Source organism: Acartia tonsa, chromosome 2 (assembly GCF_053477335.1).
Source record: "Acartia tonsa isolate MP-2025a chromosome 2, ASM5347733v1, whole genome shotgun sequence".
NCBI lineage: Eukaryota > Metazoa > Arthropoda > Copepoda > Calanoida > Acartiidae > Acartia > Acartia tonsa.
Window position 1 is genome coordinate 5,724,214 of NC_137261.1, and position 15,944 is coordinate 5,740,157.

Genomic DNA, 15,944 nt, shown 5'->3' on the forward strand with positions numbered 1-15,944 from the left:
AGAATAAGAATGATTTTTATTTTTCATTATCAAAATTTTACCCATTCATGGAATTTAAAGTCCAATAGTTTGCGAATCGTTTGGGTGCATTAATAAGTCTATAGAAAATAAAGAAATTTTGTATCTAATCAAAAAAGTCAAAACTTTTATTATTGTGTGTCAAAAAAATAGTTATAGATTGTTTACACTTCCTTGCAATATTGGGCTAACAGATTGATACCTTGTTCAACGTCACCAGTGTCTATCAGATATTGGCCCCTAAAATGTATAACTCTTCAACAAAATCATTCTCACACTTTTCTTGTTCCCCTATTGTGCGAAAAATGCATCTTGTAATTTTTGTGTCAGAAAAAAATAACCTTATTACATTAAATAACCTTTTTGAAAAGCATGTATTTATTTCTATGGACCAACTGATATAATAGTAAACAATGAAAAGTAATTTGGATTTTTAAAAATAAATATAATATGTTTAAAATATACTGCTGTGATAAAATTTATTTTAGAAATATAATGGGGGGGAGTGGTTTATTTCTTTTAGGGGCATTGGAATAGTGGTAATACCCTGCCCAAAAGTAGTTATAACCTTCTTCAGACCTATGAGAAGCTACATTGTAAGGGAGAACCATTTTGGTTCAGCGATTAGCAAGATCCTTCGGTACAGACAGACATTCTATTACTTTTATATAAGTATGTAAAGACAAAAAGTTTATATATACATTTTTTAGATTTAAATACCTACCTCGAATGAAATTTCATGAACTACGTCTTTTAAGTTAACATTCAACTAGGTACTTCTCTTAGGTTAAGAAAAAGGGGCGCCGTGGCTCAGTGGTAGCACACTGAACTATGGTGATGAGTGTTCGAGTTCAATTCTCCATGTGTTGGCTCAAATTTCTCATTCGCAATAATAATCACGCAACTTATCCTGGTTGTGTAATAAGGGGATTATTGAGCAAGTTTGGATGCTCAATAGTCACGTACATAACATCAGTACTACCCTTATCCCAAGCTCCTCTGCGGAGAGTGTCATTCATTACGGTGACTTAATTTGGGACACATGCCATACTCGGCGAGGGTGAGGTAATAATGAGTAGCTCTCATGAGATAGCAGGTCAAGTCATAATGTGCTTGAACATGGAGCTTGAAAGCCCTAGTGGCTATACAAAAGTGTCTCAGCCTACTCCATGGATACTTAGGTCCAAACCCTAAAAAACTATGGCTAATCAATCAATCCATCAAATTAGGTTAAGAAATATATTACCTTGCGAGATTTCCAAGTAAATTTTTGTTGCTAAATTCAATAAGTCTACTAATGAAATCTTCAGGATTTTTAGATTCTTCCGTGACGTCAACCCCTAGAAAGTTATTGTATTTTTATTATAACCTTTTTTGTACTAAAATATCTTTAATATGTTAAATTTATGTATATGCATAAAAAACATAGTAGGATGGGAGATAGGGGTCTTCTTAACTAGTTAAGTGAAATTAATACTTTCACCTGGTGGTTTATAACGGTCGCGGTTTATTTATAAGAAACTTTGGACCTAATTCTTATTAGTCTCAAAAAAGATCATTGAATCAATACTTCATTATTTTTTGGGGGACTAATGACCACCCCCCCCCCCTCGCACCCCCCCTCACACCCCCCCTCACACCCCCCCTCACCCCAGCAATAGATAGAAAATAATTTCATAACATGGTAAAAGAAATGAATACCTTTCTTACAACAAGAATATTCCAGATAAATTCTACAAATATATTCCAAAGGATAAATATTCTGAGGAAAAATTGTTGTCATTACAACACATTTCTGATAACAGTCCCTCAAATCTCTCATCTGATAGGTTTATGATTCTTAATCTAAGTGTATCAGGAAGTAAAACCTATACAATGCAAGGATCTATAAGGATAAGGCAATTGCCGTTAATTGATGTACACCCCGTCCCCCAATGATTTAAAATATTGGTTTAAAAGTTAGGACATTGTTAACTTCAAACCAACGAGTAAATTTTTAATTAAACGACCCAAACTTTTTGAATCCAGGAACAAGATCGCGAAGTTAATGGGCGTAAGAATATCCCTTAGTTAGTCCTTATTAGCATGATTTATCGTCCTATCGTACAAACTTTGTATAAAGAACCCTGTATCGAATAGCATATTACATAAAAAGCCTAGCAACTCTATCGCTATTACGAGACTATTTTATTTAAAAATCATGTTATACCTAACAATCTAACATTGTCATAATGATTATTTAATTCTTATGGCAATACCTATAACTATTAGATGCAAAATGCCTTTTCCTTTCTTTATAGAGTCATCTCAAGTAATTACTTAATTAAACTTTAAGGACAAATATTGAAAAATGATTAGATAAGAATCTTCCCTGATGTAAAAGCTTGATTATATGTTTCATATTTTCCATATTCTCGATGGTCGCATTTCCGTGCAGAAGACTCTCTAAACTTTTTCTAAAAATAACAGTTTCAATGAAAAAAAATTTAAACCTGTAAAGTAAACGACTTCATATAGAGTATACACACTAGTAGGTTAGGTATCCAATTAATTTCTTGATTACCTAGTTTTATTTCTTCAGAAAATGTAGGTAGAGAAATTTATTTACAATTCTATATAATTCCTTATTTACCTTCTAACAAATATTCTAAATGAAGGTAAATTTTTTTTCTGAATACATCTCGGAAGTTTAGGTGATTTAAACCTATTGTCCTGCCCCCCCCCCCCCCCCCCCCTCCAACATTAAACAACAAAAATAATATCTAGAGACTCAAAACACAGGTGCAATTAAATTTCAAACCTATTTTAATTATAAAAGAATCTAATATTGTAAATGGGAATTTAGAATTAATAAATGGATAGTAAGATAATTAATACGACCTCTAATTCTTAAATCTGAAATTTTGCCTTGGGTAGCTGAACCTTTTTGTAATTTTTTTAGCCATAATTGTTCTTTCCCTGTAAGATACACTATGAAAAATACATTTTACCTGTAAATAGGCTGTAATTCAGTTGGAATACTTGTTTGTTGGCAAAATATTTTTACTATCTTTTCGTGTAAACTTTTTTGAAGAGTTTCGTCTAATTACCAAGGTTTTGTACATTTTTTATCTTTCTTTGAGCTTTAAACAATATTTTAAGATGAAATCAATAAAGTGGCTCTCGCATTTTCATCAAATCGACAGAACGACGATTCTGTACCTTTTTGTTCTTATAAATATAAATAATGAAATTCTGAGTTGAAATACTACCTTTACTTGTAATTTATAATTACTTTTACATTTTTTATGTTTTAAACGCCGCCATTTAAGTATTTTTTCATGAGTGTTATTTATATATATTTATCATATAATGCCAAAAAAAAAGTTTAAGGTAATACAGTTCTATAAGACATCAAATTCTTTAAATTCATAGAACTATATCTATTAGTTATGACTTAAAAATGTACATTCCTGAAATTACATCTACTTGTGAACTTAATGTATGTACTGCGGCTGCTAAGTCAAGACTGTTTAGTTGAAGTTGAGATAGTTTGCTGGCTAGGTCGTAACACTTGGTTCCATCATTCTAATAAAAAGAGAAAATGTCTCAAAATATTTCCTGGATTCTAATACTAATAGGTTATCAGGTTTTTAATATTTACAAACATTTTTTTTTACTTTAGAATATCCAATCAAAACACTTATGTCAATAGAAATAGGTATCCATAAACCTATCAAACTAAAATAAAGAATCGAGCAGCTGAAAAATGTTTTACCTGAACAAGCTTGATAAGAGCTTGAAGTGAGGCTATATGATCAGAAATATAATCTTTGTTATCCGGATGTTTGTCGTAGAATTTGCATAATCCTTCCCAGGCTATTTCCTGGTCAGGAGAACTTTCTGTAGCTCGTTTGTACGCCTAAAATATAAAACACTACATACCAACGTTAGAAGAATATGGACCATTAAACTTGGCTTCATACCTACAAGTCTTAAATACAAAAACGCATGCATTTTAGGTCTTATACATTTTTAGTTGACTTGTTAAGCCATTATAAGCTATTTATGTATAAGAAAAGTCGTTATGAAAAGGGTACAGTATATTTTCAACTTAATATCTTTAGTTATTTGTCGCATCATATTTAGACAGCTTTCCGCAAATATAAAAATGAAAAATTATAGGATCAAACTGGTTTTAATTTATGATTAATGCTATACATGATTTTTTAAAAATAAATGAGCATTTATTATACCTGAATAGCTTGATCTGGCTGTTCCAGTTCGGCGAGACATACTCCACAGAAGACTAGCGCCATGTAATGATTCTTGTCCTTGTTTAATACCTGGAAAAAATATATTCAAATATGCACGCAAGCATTAATGTTGTCTGAGATATATTATACCTATATGATCTCGAGAATTATCTCTAATATTTTATAGTATTCTTTAGTAATTTTTGGATATGTATTGGGATATGTTTAAGTTGATTTATCCTAAATTACATAGCCCCTACATGCTAAGATCTCTATCACTGGGTTAACTGATCTACATTAAAAAGCTTAGGTACTATTAACTCTATTCAGCTATAATGCAAGGTCATGCTTCGTATATATATGATCCCCTTGAAAACACTTACTTCTCCATAACCATATCTTTTTTTTACTTATCTATTAATTTTTTTTTTGTTGAAAATTTCATAATAGATTAGATTCCTTTGTATACTTATATTAGGTATGTAACAAAAAAAATAACGATTTTAAATACTTTAAACAAAAGTATTATTTTATTACCTTTTTGACCTCTTTAAGTGCAGCTTTATATTCCTTGTCTTTTATATACTGTCTCGCCTCTTTCAAGGTCAACTTTATTTCTTTACTATCCCCCATTTTGTTACTTTTCTGAAATTCTTAGGATGAAAAAATTAAGTGTATTGTATAAAGCACCAATGATATCTTCATATTATTTACAAGTTTATGAATACTTATGAATTATGAAGTTCAATTATAAAATTGAAGGCAAAACAAAAAACTGTACAAAAAATCCTGAATGTATCGAAAAAAGGTGACTAATTTTTACTTTTCGATCAGCATAATTTTCTAATTTTTTTTTGTAATCATGATTGATTTTCAAGTTCTCAGAAAGAATCTAATAAGTTAGTATCGACTAAAAGATTTGTTGACAAATAACTGACAAGGCATTCTTCTTCTAATTATTTTTCAACATGTCAATCTCTCGCTGAAATTAAAACAAGTTTTAATTCGTACATTTTAAAATCAATTGATATAAGTTTATGATATAGTTCTTATATCGTATTTTTTAAGTTTCTGCAAAGATCTATGCATTGGTAGTTATTATAAACATTATGAAAAAAATAGCTAGCTGTAATAAACCTGTGTCTGTTGCAATTTTGCAGCGAGTCTTTCCCTCCTTCTCTTAAGCCATTCCATTCTCCAAGTTTTAAACTAGATCACAATATTCATATTAAATTAATTAAAAATTAAGTACCAATAAAAACGTATTTGAAACTGAAAGTGGAAACAATAAAATCTAAATTCGCATTATTATTAACTTAATAATTTACCTGATAACCTACGAAGAATCCTGTGAAAAATGTTCCACCCAACAAAATTAAGCCTTGATAAAATTTCTGATCCCTATCCATTACTATTTCTGAAATATTATCACTTTATATTAATTTGAAGAAAAAATTTAAAGAAATTTGTATACATCGTAATCTATAGCAGTCCTTTTACATAATATAAATATACATATTTAATATGTCAATTTTCAATATTACCTAGTATACCTAGTATGAAATAAAATGAAAATAAATTATTTTTATATAATTTAATCCATGTATTCTATTTCCAACATTTTGCCAAATTTTGATGTCTTAAATACCTTACCTAATATTTTAGACTTAGCTACACTCCAACTTATCAATTTAAATATATAATTAAATCATAGTTGAGTTTTACTTTAGCAATTATGATTTTTTTATTTGACATGCTTAATAATTCATTTATTTTTTTGTGTGTGAAGCCATCCTTGTACGTTTTTTTAAATTTAAATAATTGACTTCAACTACACGTACTGATTGTACTTGTTTTGTTATTTTAATTTGAAAATAGGACGAACAGCTGATACTGTCTGCTAAATAGAAACGAGGGTAAGGTCGACGGACTAAAAATATTATACAAAAACTTCCCACATTAAAGCTGACGTTTTTTACATTTTGTATTTAAACCACATAATTTTTCGGGTTGATTCAGGGATGGAAAGAAAACTAAAAAATCTATTTAATATTTTTGTATTAGAGCGTGAAGTTACCTTCCAAAATATAGTCTTCTCTGGACCAGAAATAACCTAGCTGTATTGAAGGATAACCATATTGGTTCAGCGGTTAAAAAGATCCTAAACGCAACAAGTAGACACGCATATAGCAAAATCATTGTTACATTCTGTGAAAAAATATGAAGAGAAATATTGGAAATAAGTATACAAATACGACATTTTGATTCTAAAAAGTTTTGCGGCATTTTTAACAGAAATGCGCAAAATTGCGAAAATGTAAACAAAAGCGCGGGGAAATCAACTAAAGTAACAACAAGAAGGACAACATCCATAAAAGCAAAGCACTGATCCGGTAAGACAGACGAACATTAAAACTTGTTTAGTGTCAGAACTGAATAATCAGAATATAAATAATTGGTAAGAGTCAAAGCAAAATTGTAAGTAAATTTGTTGAAAAACTGCTTGATTAAGGATTATGTTTATGAACAATAACATACCTACATTTTTAGTACATGATTATTGATTATAGAAATACTTTGCTTAAAATATTGTACCTTGTTATCTTAGCAATTATCGATACAAAAATCATATAAATAGGTTTATTTTATCTGCAAACAAAAATTGTATAAAAAAAGTTTTTACGCTTTCTTAAGCGTACCCATTTGTTACAGGAATTATAATGCAAAGTTTGAATAAACTGATATGCGTAAATTAACGATAAGAGTTACATCCTTTATGTACGGACGAACCTACCCTAATTACAGAACAGCTTTTCTTTTAAAAAGCGCTTAAAGGATGTGAATATATGTAATATGACTCTGTACAAAATGCATTTTTTTTATAAATGGTGTGATATATAATTTCAGAAATAGATTGAATTGTAGAATGTCAAGCCAAAACGAGATCATGGACCCCGAAGTTGAAAGGGAGATGGAATTGCTAGAAGGTTTATAATTTTTCCGATTATTTTAATAACTGACTTTAAAGTGAGAGGAGTAGATATAAAGATTTAAGAAGTATAAGTTTTGCTTTATTGGGATTTTATAAAGTTCTCGTTTTTCTATGTTTGCTAGCTTTATGAATATGTTAGTTAAAAATATTCTTTATGACAGGAGAGGAATGCGTAGCGGCTGAGGAGATGACTGCTCAAATGGTTTTATTGCAAAAACAACTTGATCAACTGAGGTATATACTTGTCATTAACAAATGTATATCTTTCTAATACTTTAAAGAGTTTAGAATATTTTAACCATTTTTCTTTTGCTCTTCCCTTTTTGGATGATAATGCTAATATAACTCAATACTTAACAGAAAAGATTTTAAGTTTTTCATACTTTTTTAATAAAATGAATTTCATGGTTATATTTTATAAGGAAATTACGTATTGTCCAATTTATTAATGTTAAGCTTTGAATTTATTTTTAGGTTTAAATTAATCAAGGCAAGAGCTGAGAACCAGAGCCTAGACACGCTCTACAAACCGGAACAATTTTATTCCAAGGAGTTGAGTGCCGAAAAGTTGAACACACTAACACAAGGACGCACCAGTGCATTCCTCAATTACTGCACCCTACAAGATGCCCTTAGAGGCTCCCAGTCTGTTGAGGCTTTGAAAGCTGGCCTAGAGTTGTTAGATGATGGTAACAAAGAAGAAATGAGACTAGAGCCCGAGGAAAGGAGCTATGTGCTGGAGCTCATGGAGGAAGAAAAACAGTTGTCCAAGGAGTTGACAGAAAAAAGTAGAATCTGTACTGAACAAGAATTTCAGATTATTCAGCTACGTAGAGATGTTGCGGATAACCTCTGCAGAATATCAGAACTCTGGGGGAAAATCAATGAATCCGATCCAAATTATGTTATCAAGGACTCTGAGCTACAGAAGAAGTTAAAGGTAGAGGAAGCAAAGTTGAATCAAATGAGACTGATTATTCAGCGTCTAATGATTGGAGAAAAGAATTTGGCACAGATTTTTGATCCCGAGACAAATACCAAGTTCAAGGATATGTTCTACAAGTGTGGTCTCAAGCCTGATGAATTACGAGAGGAAACTGTTGATTTAACCCCTAACAGCGCTTAGAATGCTACAAATACCTTGAAAATATATAACTTTTTTAATATTACCTTTAGTGATGGCAATCCTTCAAATTTTTGGGCCGGATTCGGATTCCGGATTCTTAAAAGAATCCGTCAAAAAAGTGGCGGATTCCTTGCGGCTTCCGGATTCTAGCAGTATTTAAAAGGCTTTTTAAAAAAATTAAATGAAGCATGAAAAGCTGTGAAATGAAAATAAATACTTACAAAAAAACGCAACTTTGGATGCTAGCTACCATTATACCTGTAGATAAGAAGAAACAATAAAATACTTTTTAGGTACCTATATGTCTGCCACATTTTAAATAAGTTTTGTCTGAAAAAAAACTGTTATTTGTATTTGTAATTTTAGCCTACCAATTAAGAATCCGGAATCCGCTATTAAAAAACGGATTCCGGATTCGGATTCCAAAATTTGCCCAAAAATTGGGCGGATTCCGGATCCGGATTGCCATCCCTAACCTCCCTAAAATTAGATTTGAAAAAAGCATAGATTTTCTTTATTAAATTGCGCGGCTAATCCGTTAAAACTGCAATAAGGTGTAGTTTTATGTGTTATCCCAAAAATAACAAAACATATACAAAATGATAATTAAACCCTTCTTATTATTATCTTTCTTATTTTATTATTCACAGCGTGTAGTAATCCATTAAAAATGACTTTCATACCATTACTGGTATCTTAGTTTTAGTTTCTTTCTCATATAATTAATTATATAGCTCTTAAACCACAAATATCTTTACAAATATAATTATATTTCCAATAACTAGAGCTCCTGGTGGTTTAACAGTATGCGTAACACAAATTAATATTTATTTTTTAATAATCTACGCATTTTTTAACACACTACATTATTATATACTCGCATTCAATACTAAAATAAATGAAATGAAAGCATTAAAAAATATTTAAATTACAGAATAAAATGACAAATGTACAACAAAATGTTTTTGAGTTATTGAAACAAGCGGCTATAATTTTAAAAATTCCACCTGACAGTACTCAAAACGAAAAAGATGTCATTACAGCTATATATGAACATTATCAGGTTTGTCTTTAAAAGAAGAACAAAAAATTGTTATGTGTGTGTGTGTGCATGCAATTTAATATATAAAACGTTTGGAAACTTTAATTTGTCCTTCACATATTTGATACAAATTAAAATGATTTAGAAAAACGAATGCAGTGAAAATTGTTCTTCAAAAGAAATATCTGGGGAAAATAAAAGAAAAACAAGCTTCGAATCGCATGGAGTAATCACAAAGAAAATTAAAGATATCACAAAGGTAGCAAAGAAATAATTTGAAAAATGCAGTAACACTTTGATGGCCCTTTTCTCTATTTTCAATTATTATTTCTATTTTCATTCGAGCTGGAATTTTAAAAGCTTAGCTTTTCTATAATTAGGGTCGGTCCGTATGTCCGTCCGTCCGTCCGAGATAGATAGCTTTTTTTCGTTAATTTAGGCATGTTAGAATTGTCCTATCGATTTCAAACTTTGCATGATGATTCATGTAGTAGTTAGGTACGATTTAGAAAGCGTAGCAACTCTATAATCATTATCAGAATTTCCGTACGTCCATTTTAAACATATTGATTTTTCTACTTTTTTAACAACAAATTTTTATGTGATCTAATTATCCGTTTGATCTGATTTTTTGTATATTGATTCCTGGGACAACAAAGAACAATATTATAAGCGAAGCAACTCTATAATCAAGTCTTAAAAATGTAAGTATGTCCATAAACATTATCCTGTATCGAGCACTTTTTCAACAAATTTACTTACAATTTTCGATTCTTATACTTTTATATTCTGATTATTCAGTTCAGACACTATACAAGTGTTAATGTCCGTTTGTCTTACCGTTTCAGTGCTTCGCTTTTATGGATGCTGTCATCCTTGTTTTTAAAGGTTTGAGAAAGGTTATTGAAAATAAGGGGGGTTGTTTCTTTATGCCCAACTCCTACGGGGTTACTCAATAGTCATTATACCCTAGTCAACCCGACCTAATGTCAATTGTGTGAAGATATGCTTTGTTGTGCTGTTAGATGCCTTCAAGGTTCTGGAAAAAGCCACATTTTTCTTACTTTCAACTTGATTTAATATTTTAGAAATATCCAATCGAGAAATTTCCTCATAGTGTTTTACCATTGAATAGATTACCAGATCCTGCAATGACTATCGTGCTCAAATATCTCAAACTACGAGACAGAAAGTGTATGAGATTATTGTCAAAATGGTGAGTTGATATTAGTAACTGGTTTCAATATGTGACCTTAAAAGGGAAACTTGCTTTTAGGTTTGTAATTTTCAAAGCTTTTTACTTGATACAGATAATCACTGTCTTGTAAAAGAACACTCCCACGAAATATCTAACTTCTTACTTCATTGGTAGGGACTTGGTTAGGTGCGCTTCCGCAAGTATCACAAGAGAAACTTCATAAGCTTTAGTACCTACCTAACTACCTTTAGTAGGAGTTTTATTTAATTATTATTTGATTCATTTTTATGATAAAATGTTTAATATTGTATTGTGTTTTATGACCTCTTTCCTCTACCAAATGTTTATCAATTAAGGTTTAATGGTAAAGTAACGGCCTTAAGTCCTTCAACTAGAAAGTGGAACATTGCAATCACTGAACAAAATTTTCAAGAAATCCAAAATACCTTGGACAGAACTAAAGAGAACATGAACGTAACCAATAATTCATCAAGATATCATCTTCATATTTCACTTAACAATCATAGACATCACAAGTTTATTCCAGGTTGAATCTTTTATTACGGTTGACTGTAGGAAGTTTATTTTGTTGTCTTCTCTTATTTAACGTCTTGGGGCTGTTTGTCTATGCATGAATTGTGACTGTTGTCTGTCTTAGCCTTTTAACTAGCGAAGTTACAATATATATTCTGATAACCGTCTGTATATCCGATACGTTTTAGTATATTATGACAACCTATTTATGTGCTAGGTATTCTACTAATGTATGTTGTTTTTATCCAATTTCCAAAAAAAACTTTGTGATTTTTTTTCAGTCATTCTATACCTACAAATATCATTGTTTATTTTTTGTTTTAGATCATTCTTTCCGAGAAAAAGTTTTGACCTGGCTGGCAGAAGAATGGTCTACACATTTAGATTCATTGTCTTTTACTGTGTACAATGACGAGGGATTCCTATTTGATAACAAGTTCACCTTTCCAAACTTGGAGCATTTGTGCATAGGACAATCAAGAAAAAATACATACAGTTTCTTAAATAGTTTTGATCATGCTCTGGAAATGCATGGTTGTCAGGTATAAAACTTTTGTATTTATATCTCAATTCAATCAGAATTACGATATTTAATTTAGGCAAATTGATATCCAAAAAAATTTTAAAGCAACAAATATGACAAGCTAAAATAATTTATGATTTGACAATATTTTTTATGGCTTTGCAACCACCTGCCCATTTTTATTTAGCAGCAAGCTCTAGTAGGTGAACAATCCGCAGCTGAAACTCATAGTTTTTGACAAAATGATTTGGTACCAAACTTGCCAGATGATTGCAGTTATGTTTAAGACAGTTGCTAATTAGTCAACTACCTATCTTCTCTTACTTTTTGTCAAAAGTTAACACGTGAGCTTCACTAAAAATAGCAGGTTGCCTAGCTTTTGACTATTTTTGAAAATAATAATTAGGAACTTATGTTTAGGTTAGAGAAACGCTAATTTGCAGACATGCTTCCAGTTTACAATACCTTGAGGTGCATGGAAACTGGAAGCTGGACCTTGGTGGCCGTAAGCTAGCGGCTGTTCACACAATCAGCATGACACAACCCACCACACAGTCATTCAATCAACTAATCAATCAATGTGATGAATCATTACAAACTGTAATAGTTAAAGCTGCTCAGGATGAATATATTTATGATGAAACTGATACACTGATGCCAAATATTGTTAATATTTATATAGGAATATTCATTGTTTCTTAAGTCATATGTTTAAGATTAAATAAGAAGGGGGGGGGGGGGGGTGCACTGTTCACTCAATGTTTTAAATCTTTAAACCGTAAAAGTAGTTTATAACTAAGTTACCAGTGCTATAGATACTAGACCTAAATGTAACATTGCTTTTATTTTTTAAGAATTAAAATGACGTACGTACCTATAGAAATTTTTATTAATCGTCCGTAAAATTGTTAGCAGAATTCCCTTAAATTTTGATACTTAATTAAAAACAATACTCATAGCTGATAAGCATGTAACATAATTCCAAATCGTATCAGGATTCAGAATAAAAAAACCTAGAAACAGAATGAATAACTTTAGATTCAAGCTGGACATCCTGGTACAGGTTGATTGTGGCCTATGCTGGTCAGCTCACAGCATTGAAAATCAGCTCTGACGATTATGCTTTGCTTGATATTGGAGTACAGCTGCCAAAACTGAAAACTCTTTGTGTTAGGAAAAGAAGATGTTTTTTTATCGAAAAAGCCATACCTATAGTTTTCACTTTTGTCATTAATAAATTTTTTTAATGCTTTCTCGTCATTTGTATGTCCCTTGGGACATTTAAAACGATGGTCTCCAAAAAGGTTGGGTGTTCGTTTGTTACTCTTTTTCAAACTCAAACTTTGGCTTTATTTTAGCTAGCAGAAGGATTTTTAAAGTTTTACTTGTGGATTACAATAAGGGGGGGGGGGGAAGTTCTGACACATTTGCGTAAACCTGGTGTATAGGCTTTATCTTTGGACTGAGAGGATAGGTTATTAGGGATAAAATCATTCTTATATGATGAATTTCCCCCAGATTTGAGATTTTTTGGATAGGCCTCCAGGTTTCGGAGCTCCAGGTCTCTAGGTGGTCTCTCTACAGGTAAAAATGAAAAAAAAAATTTTTTTAAGAGTTAGATGTCCGCTTATGAGACAAAATATGTATGTTTTTTCTACACATATGTGAATAACAATCAAAAAGAAGCATATTTTGTTTTATAAGTTAACCTCTAACTCTTCAAAAAAAAAATCTTATTTTTCATTTTTACCTTACAGAGACCACCTGGAGGCCTGGAGCTCCGGAACCTGGAAGCCTATCCAAAAAATCTTAAATCTGGGGGAAGTTCATCATATAAGAATGATTGTATCCCTAATAACCTATCCTCTCAGTCCAAAGATAAAGCCTATACACCAGGTTTACGCAAATGTGTCAGAACTCCCCCCCCCCCTTAATAGCTACACTTGTTGGAACTAACCCCTTGAGTAAATAAACATCTTCTTTATCTATAGAAACGAGACGCATGGAATGCATATAGTTTCATTGCTAGAAAAATGTGTTGACAGCTTAGAATGTCTCATTGTTGACCGTTTTAATTTTGAGCCTGTCCACCTACCCAAGCTAACTGATCTTTATGTATTAAAGAGAGAGATAGAAGAGGCAGGAGACCCAAGCAATTTATTTCATCTCTTTCAGGTCAGGGAATAAAAGTGGGCAAAAAATAAAGAATAAAAATAATTTTTCTTTTTTATGCTTATTAGGTTTCCACAAAACGGTGAAATAAGCAATTTAGAAATTATGAAAAAAGGGGGGGGGGCGGCGCATTTGTGTTTTTCCCACGTAAAATCAAGACAAAATTACTTATCAAGTTTTAACTTATATTCGTACTTTTTTTACACAAATTTTTTTTCTTCACAAATCCACGTTGTAACCTTGTCAAATAGCGTTCTACTTTTGTTTTTAAAGTCTTAGGACACCTACCTTTGGCTTTACGGGTAAAAAGTATGAATGTCACCCTCCTTTGTCCTTAAGTAACGCTGCAAAGACAAGCTAATTTTAAATCTACATAATGTGCCCGTACTTGAATAGGTAATTACCATGACCTGTATTTTAAATTATTTTTGTGACTCTTAACTTTATAAGCAGGATTCGTAGATATGATAAAACGATGTTTAATGTCAAAACTTTACTTATTCCCTTTTCTTGGACTTCAGATAAACAAACAGAGTTTACAGTTTTTGTTTGTTAGTGACAACAAGCCTTCTTTGTTCAATGATACTGGTATTGAAGATCTTTCTGGACAATTAACAAATCTACAAACCATTCTTCTCCCTGGCTGTGTCAACGATCAGCTGATAAGAACTTGCCAGAGACAGTTAAGCAGTGGATATCAACCCAGAGTCTTAACTTTCAGGTAAGATTTTTTTTTATAAATATAAAGTTGAGTTTTGTTGTATAAATTGATGTACCCCTTCTGTAGATTACAACTAGTGGTTGAAACGTTTGGACACTCAACTTAATGCACCAACGAATCAAAATTCTATAATAGTCCTAAAAGTTGTTAATCCAACGAATAAGAAACCTTATTATAACACTTTTGGGAGTGGGACTATTGTAAAAAACAGCCCATTTTCCCCTACCTCTCTGAGAACAATAACATTATTTTAATTTCTTAAATTTTATTTTGCATACTATCCTTATACTAAAGTAACAAGATGTCTGTGTGTTTGTGTGTCTGTACCGAAGAATCTTGCTAACCACTGAATAGATCAGGTTCTCCATAACAGGGTACCTTCTCATAGTTACCGGGAAGGTTTTTTAACTATTTTGGGGGAGGGTATCACCACCCTCCCAAGAGAAATCACAATAAATCGAATTTTTTTTCTCTCGAATAGAGACTCCTACGTAACATTGCAAATTATCGTAGAATATTGATAGAGACTCCTTCGAAACATTGCAAGGCATCGTATTATTTTTTTTAAACCAAACATTTAAAGTGCCACTAGAGGCCTCTAGGGGCGTAGCCGCTAGTTTCTTTATAAAGAAGTAAAGCTACGTTTGCCCGGGAACCAAATTAAATTAAATATTTAACGTTTTGTTTATCTTTTTTATGTAGAGAAGAGGTAAACGAAGAAGTTTCAAGACGATCTCAAAAAAGTTATTCAAACCTAGCTCCTTATATAAAACATGATTACAATGTTCAATTTCTGTCTTACTATTATTCAAGTAAATAAATGATTAATAATATTATTAAATGTAGTTTTTTAGTCGCGCGTATGCTAGAGGTAAAAGATATTTGTCTTTTTAAAACTTTTTTTTGTATACGTTTTCCGATTTTTACTTAAAAACTAGAATTTAGAGTTAGGATCGATTTCTGTTTCAGTATATTATTTAAGAAAAAGTTACTCTACAGGGTGGGGCAAATAAGACCGGACAAACTTTAAACGACCATAGCGCCAAAACTACTTGACCAATCAGGACGTTTGACCACACTATAAAAAGATTAGGTAATGACCTTTTAGCACAAAAAATCTTTGGACGAAGATGGACGTGTACATCGAGCTGGCCGCGCATATGTTCAACAAGGCAGATTCCAAATGCGCCGGTGGTTTAAACTGGATTCTCGACTAGGGCCCACTAAATCTGACCTCAGCCCATCTGTAGGTGAGGTAGAGTTATCTAACTAGCTGGGGATAGTGTCAGATACATAAGTAAGACACTAGAAAAGACTAGAGCTCTCTATCTGAAATGGCTTGGCCGTAGTACTCCAGCAACGTGAAACGGGGCAGATTTTGAG

The 15,944-nt window shown here is 31.7% G+C and overlaps 4 protein-coding genes across 8 annotated transcripts in view; 2 read left to right on the forward strand and 2 right to left on the reverse strand.

Annotated features, from left to right (window-relative positions):
- Window positions 1–15,944, forward strand: part of SsRbeta (signal sequence receptor beta) — a 417,378-nt gene that overhangs the window by 339,210 nt on the left and 62,224 nt on the right. Inside the window, exons 2-5 of one of the 3 annotated variants that reach the window (XM_080180488.1) lie at window positions 7,159–7,240; window positions 7,407–7,479; window positions 7,720–8,420; window positions 8,862–9,312. The exons of the other annotated variants lie outside the window; for them this stretch is intronic. Of the exons in view, the coding sequence (XP_080036614.1) occupies window positions 7,180–7,240; window positions 7,407–7,479; window positions 7,720–8,371 (786 nt within the window). The 5' untranslated portion in view covers window positions 7,159–7,179 and the 3' untranslated portion in view covers window positions 8,372–8,420; window positions 8,862–9,312. Of the gene's footprint in view, window positions 1–7,158; window positions 7,241–7,406; window positions 7,480–7,719; window positions 8,421–8,861; window positions 9,313–15,944 lie in introns of those variants that run through there. 3 annotated transcript variants of the gene reach the window in all.
- On the reverse strand, window positions 183–4,922 carry LOC145312370 (tetratricopeptide repeat protein 37-like). The gene is made up of 9 exons (XM_080151609.1): window positions 4,791–4,922; window positions 4,254–4,343; window positions 3,776–3,919; window positions 3,471–3,585; window positions 3,009–3,099; window positions 2,390–2,474; window positions 1,720–1,840; window positions 1,265–1,358; window positions 183–258 (listed from the first exon to the last, which is right to left on the reverse strand). Exons 1-9 carry the CDS (start codon window positions 4,884–4,886, stop codon window positions 183–185), a joined length of 912 nt encoding a protein of 303 aa, XP_080007735.1. The 5' UTR covers window positions 4,887–4,922.
- On the reverse strand, window positions 4,895–5,680 carry LOC145334909 (uncharacterized). The gene is made up of 3 exons (XM_080180540.1): window positions 5,582–5,680; window positions 5,391–5,462; window positions 4,895–5,235 (listed from the first exon to the last, which is right to left on the reverse strand). Exons 1-3 carry the CDS (start codon window positions 5,660–5,662, stop codon window positions 5,206–5,208), a joined length of 183 nt encoding a protein of 60 aa, XP_080036666.1. The 5' UTR covers window positions 5,663–5,680; the 3' UTR covers window positions 4,895–5,205.
- On the forward strand, window positions 9,306–15,397 carry LOC145334683 (uncharacterized). Of its 3 annotated transcripts, XM_080180253.1 has the most exons (10): window positions 9,306–9,434; window positions 9,559–9,672; window positions 10,502–10,629; window positions 10,968–11,158; window positions 11,470–11,687; window positions 12,089–12,347; window positions 12,704–12,839; window positions 13,657–13,843; window positions 14,362–14,561; window positions 15,264–15,397. In XM_080180253.1, exons 1-10 carry the CDS (start codon window positions 9,312–9,314, stop codon window positions 15,379–15,381), a joined length of 1,674 nt encoding a protein of 557 aa, XP_080036379.1. In that variant the 5' UTR covers window positions 9,306–9,311; the 3' UTR covers window positions 15,382–15,397. The 3 variants fall into 3 exon arrangements, with proteins under 3 accessions (XP_080036379.1, XP_080036388.1, XP_080036397.1); XM_080180262.1 differs by lacking the exon at window positions 9,559–9,672; XM_080180271.1 differs by lacking the exon at window positions 9,306–9,434 and having other exon boundaries at window positions 10,549–10,629.

Coding starts and splice junctions, on each gene's coding strand:
- LOC145312370 (XM_080151609.1), bottom strand. CDS start 4,886: ATGGGGGATAGTAAAGAAATAAAGTTGACCTTGAAAGAGGCGAGACAG. Junction 1,359..1,719: donor ATATTCTTGTTGTAAGAAAG/GTATTCATTTCT, acceptor ATAACTTTCTAG/GGGTTGACGTCACGGAAGAA. Junction 259..1,264: donor TTACTTGGAAATCTCGCAAG/GTAATATATTTC, acceptor TATACATTTTAG/GGGCCAATATCTGATAGACA.
- LOC145334909 (XM_080180540.1), bottom strand. CDS start 5,662: ATGGATAGGGATCAGAAATTTTATCAAGGCTTAATTTTGTTGGGTGGA. Junction 5,463..5,581: donor GATTCTTCGTAGGTTATCAG/GTAAATTATTAA, acceptor ATTGTGATCTAG/TTTAAAACTTGGAGAATGGA. Junction 5,236..5,390: donor CAAAATTGCAACAGACACAG/GTTTATTACAGC, acceptor TTTTAATTTCAG/CGAGAGATTGACATGTTGAA.
- LOC145334683 (XM_080180253.1), top strand. CDS start 9,312: ATGACAAATGTACAACAAAATGTTTTTGAGTTATTGAAACAAGCGGCT. Junction 11,688..12,088: donor TGGAAATGCATGGTTGTCAG/GTATAAAACTTT, acceptor ACTTATGTTTAG/GTTAGAGAAACGCTAATTTG. Junction 12,348..12,703: donor AAATATTGTTAATATTTATA/TAGGAATATTCA, acceptor AATGAATAACTT/TAGATTCAAGCTGGACATCC.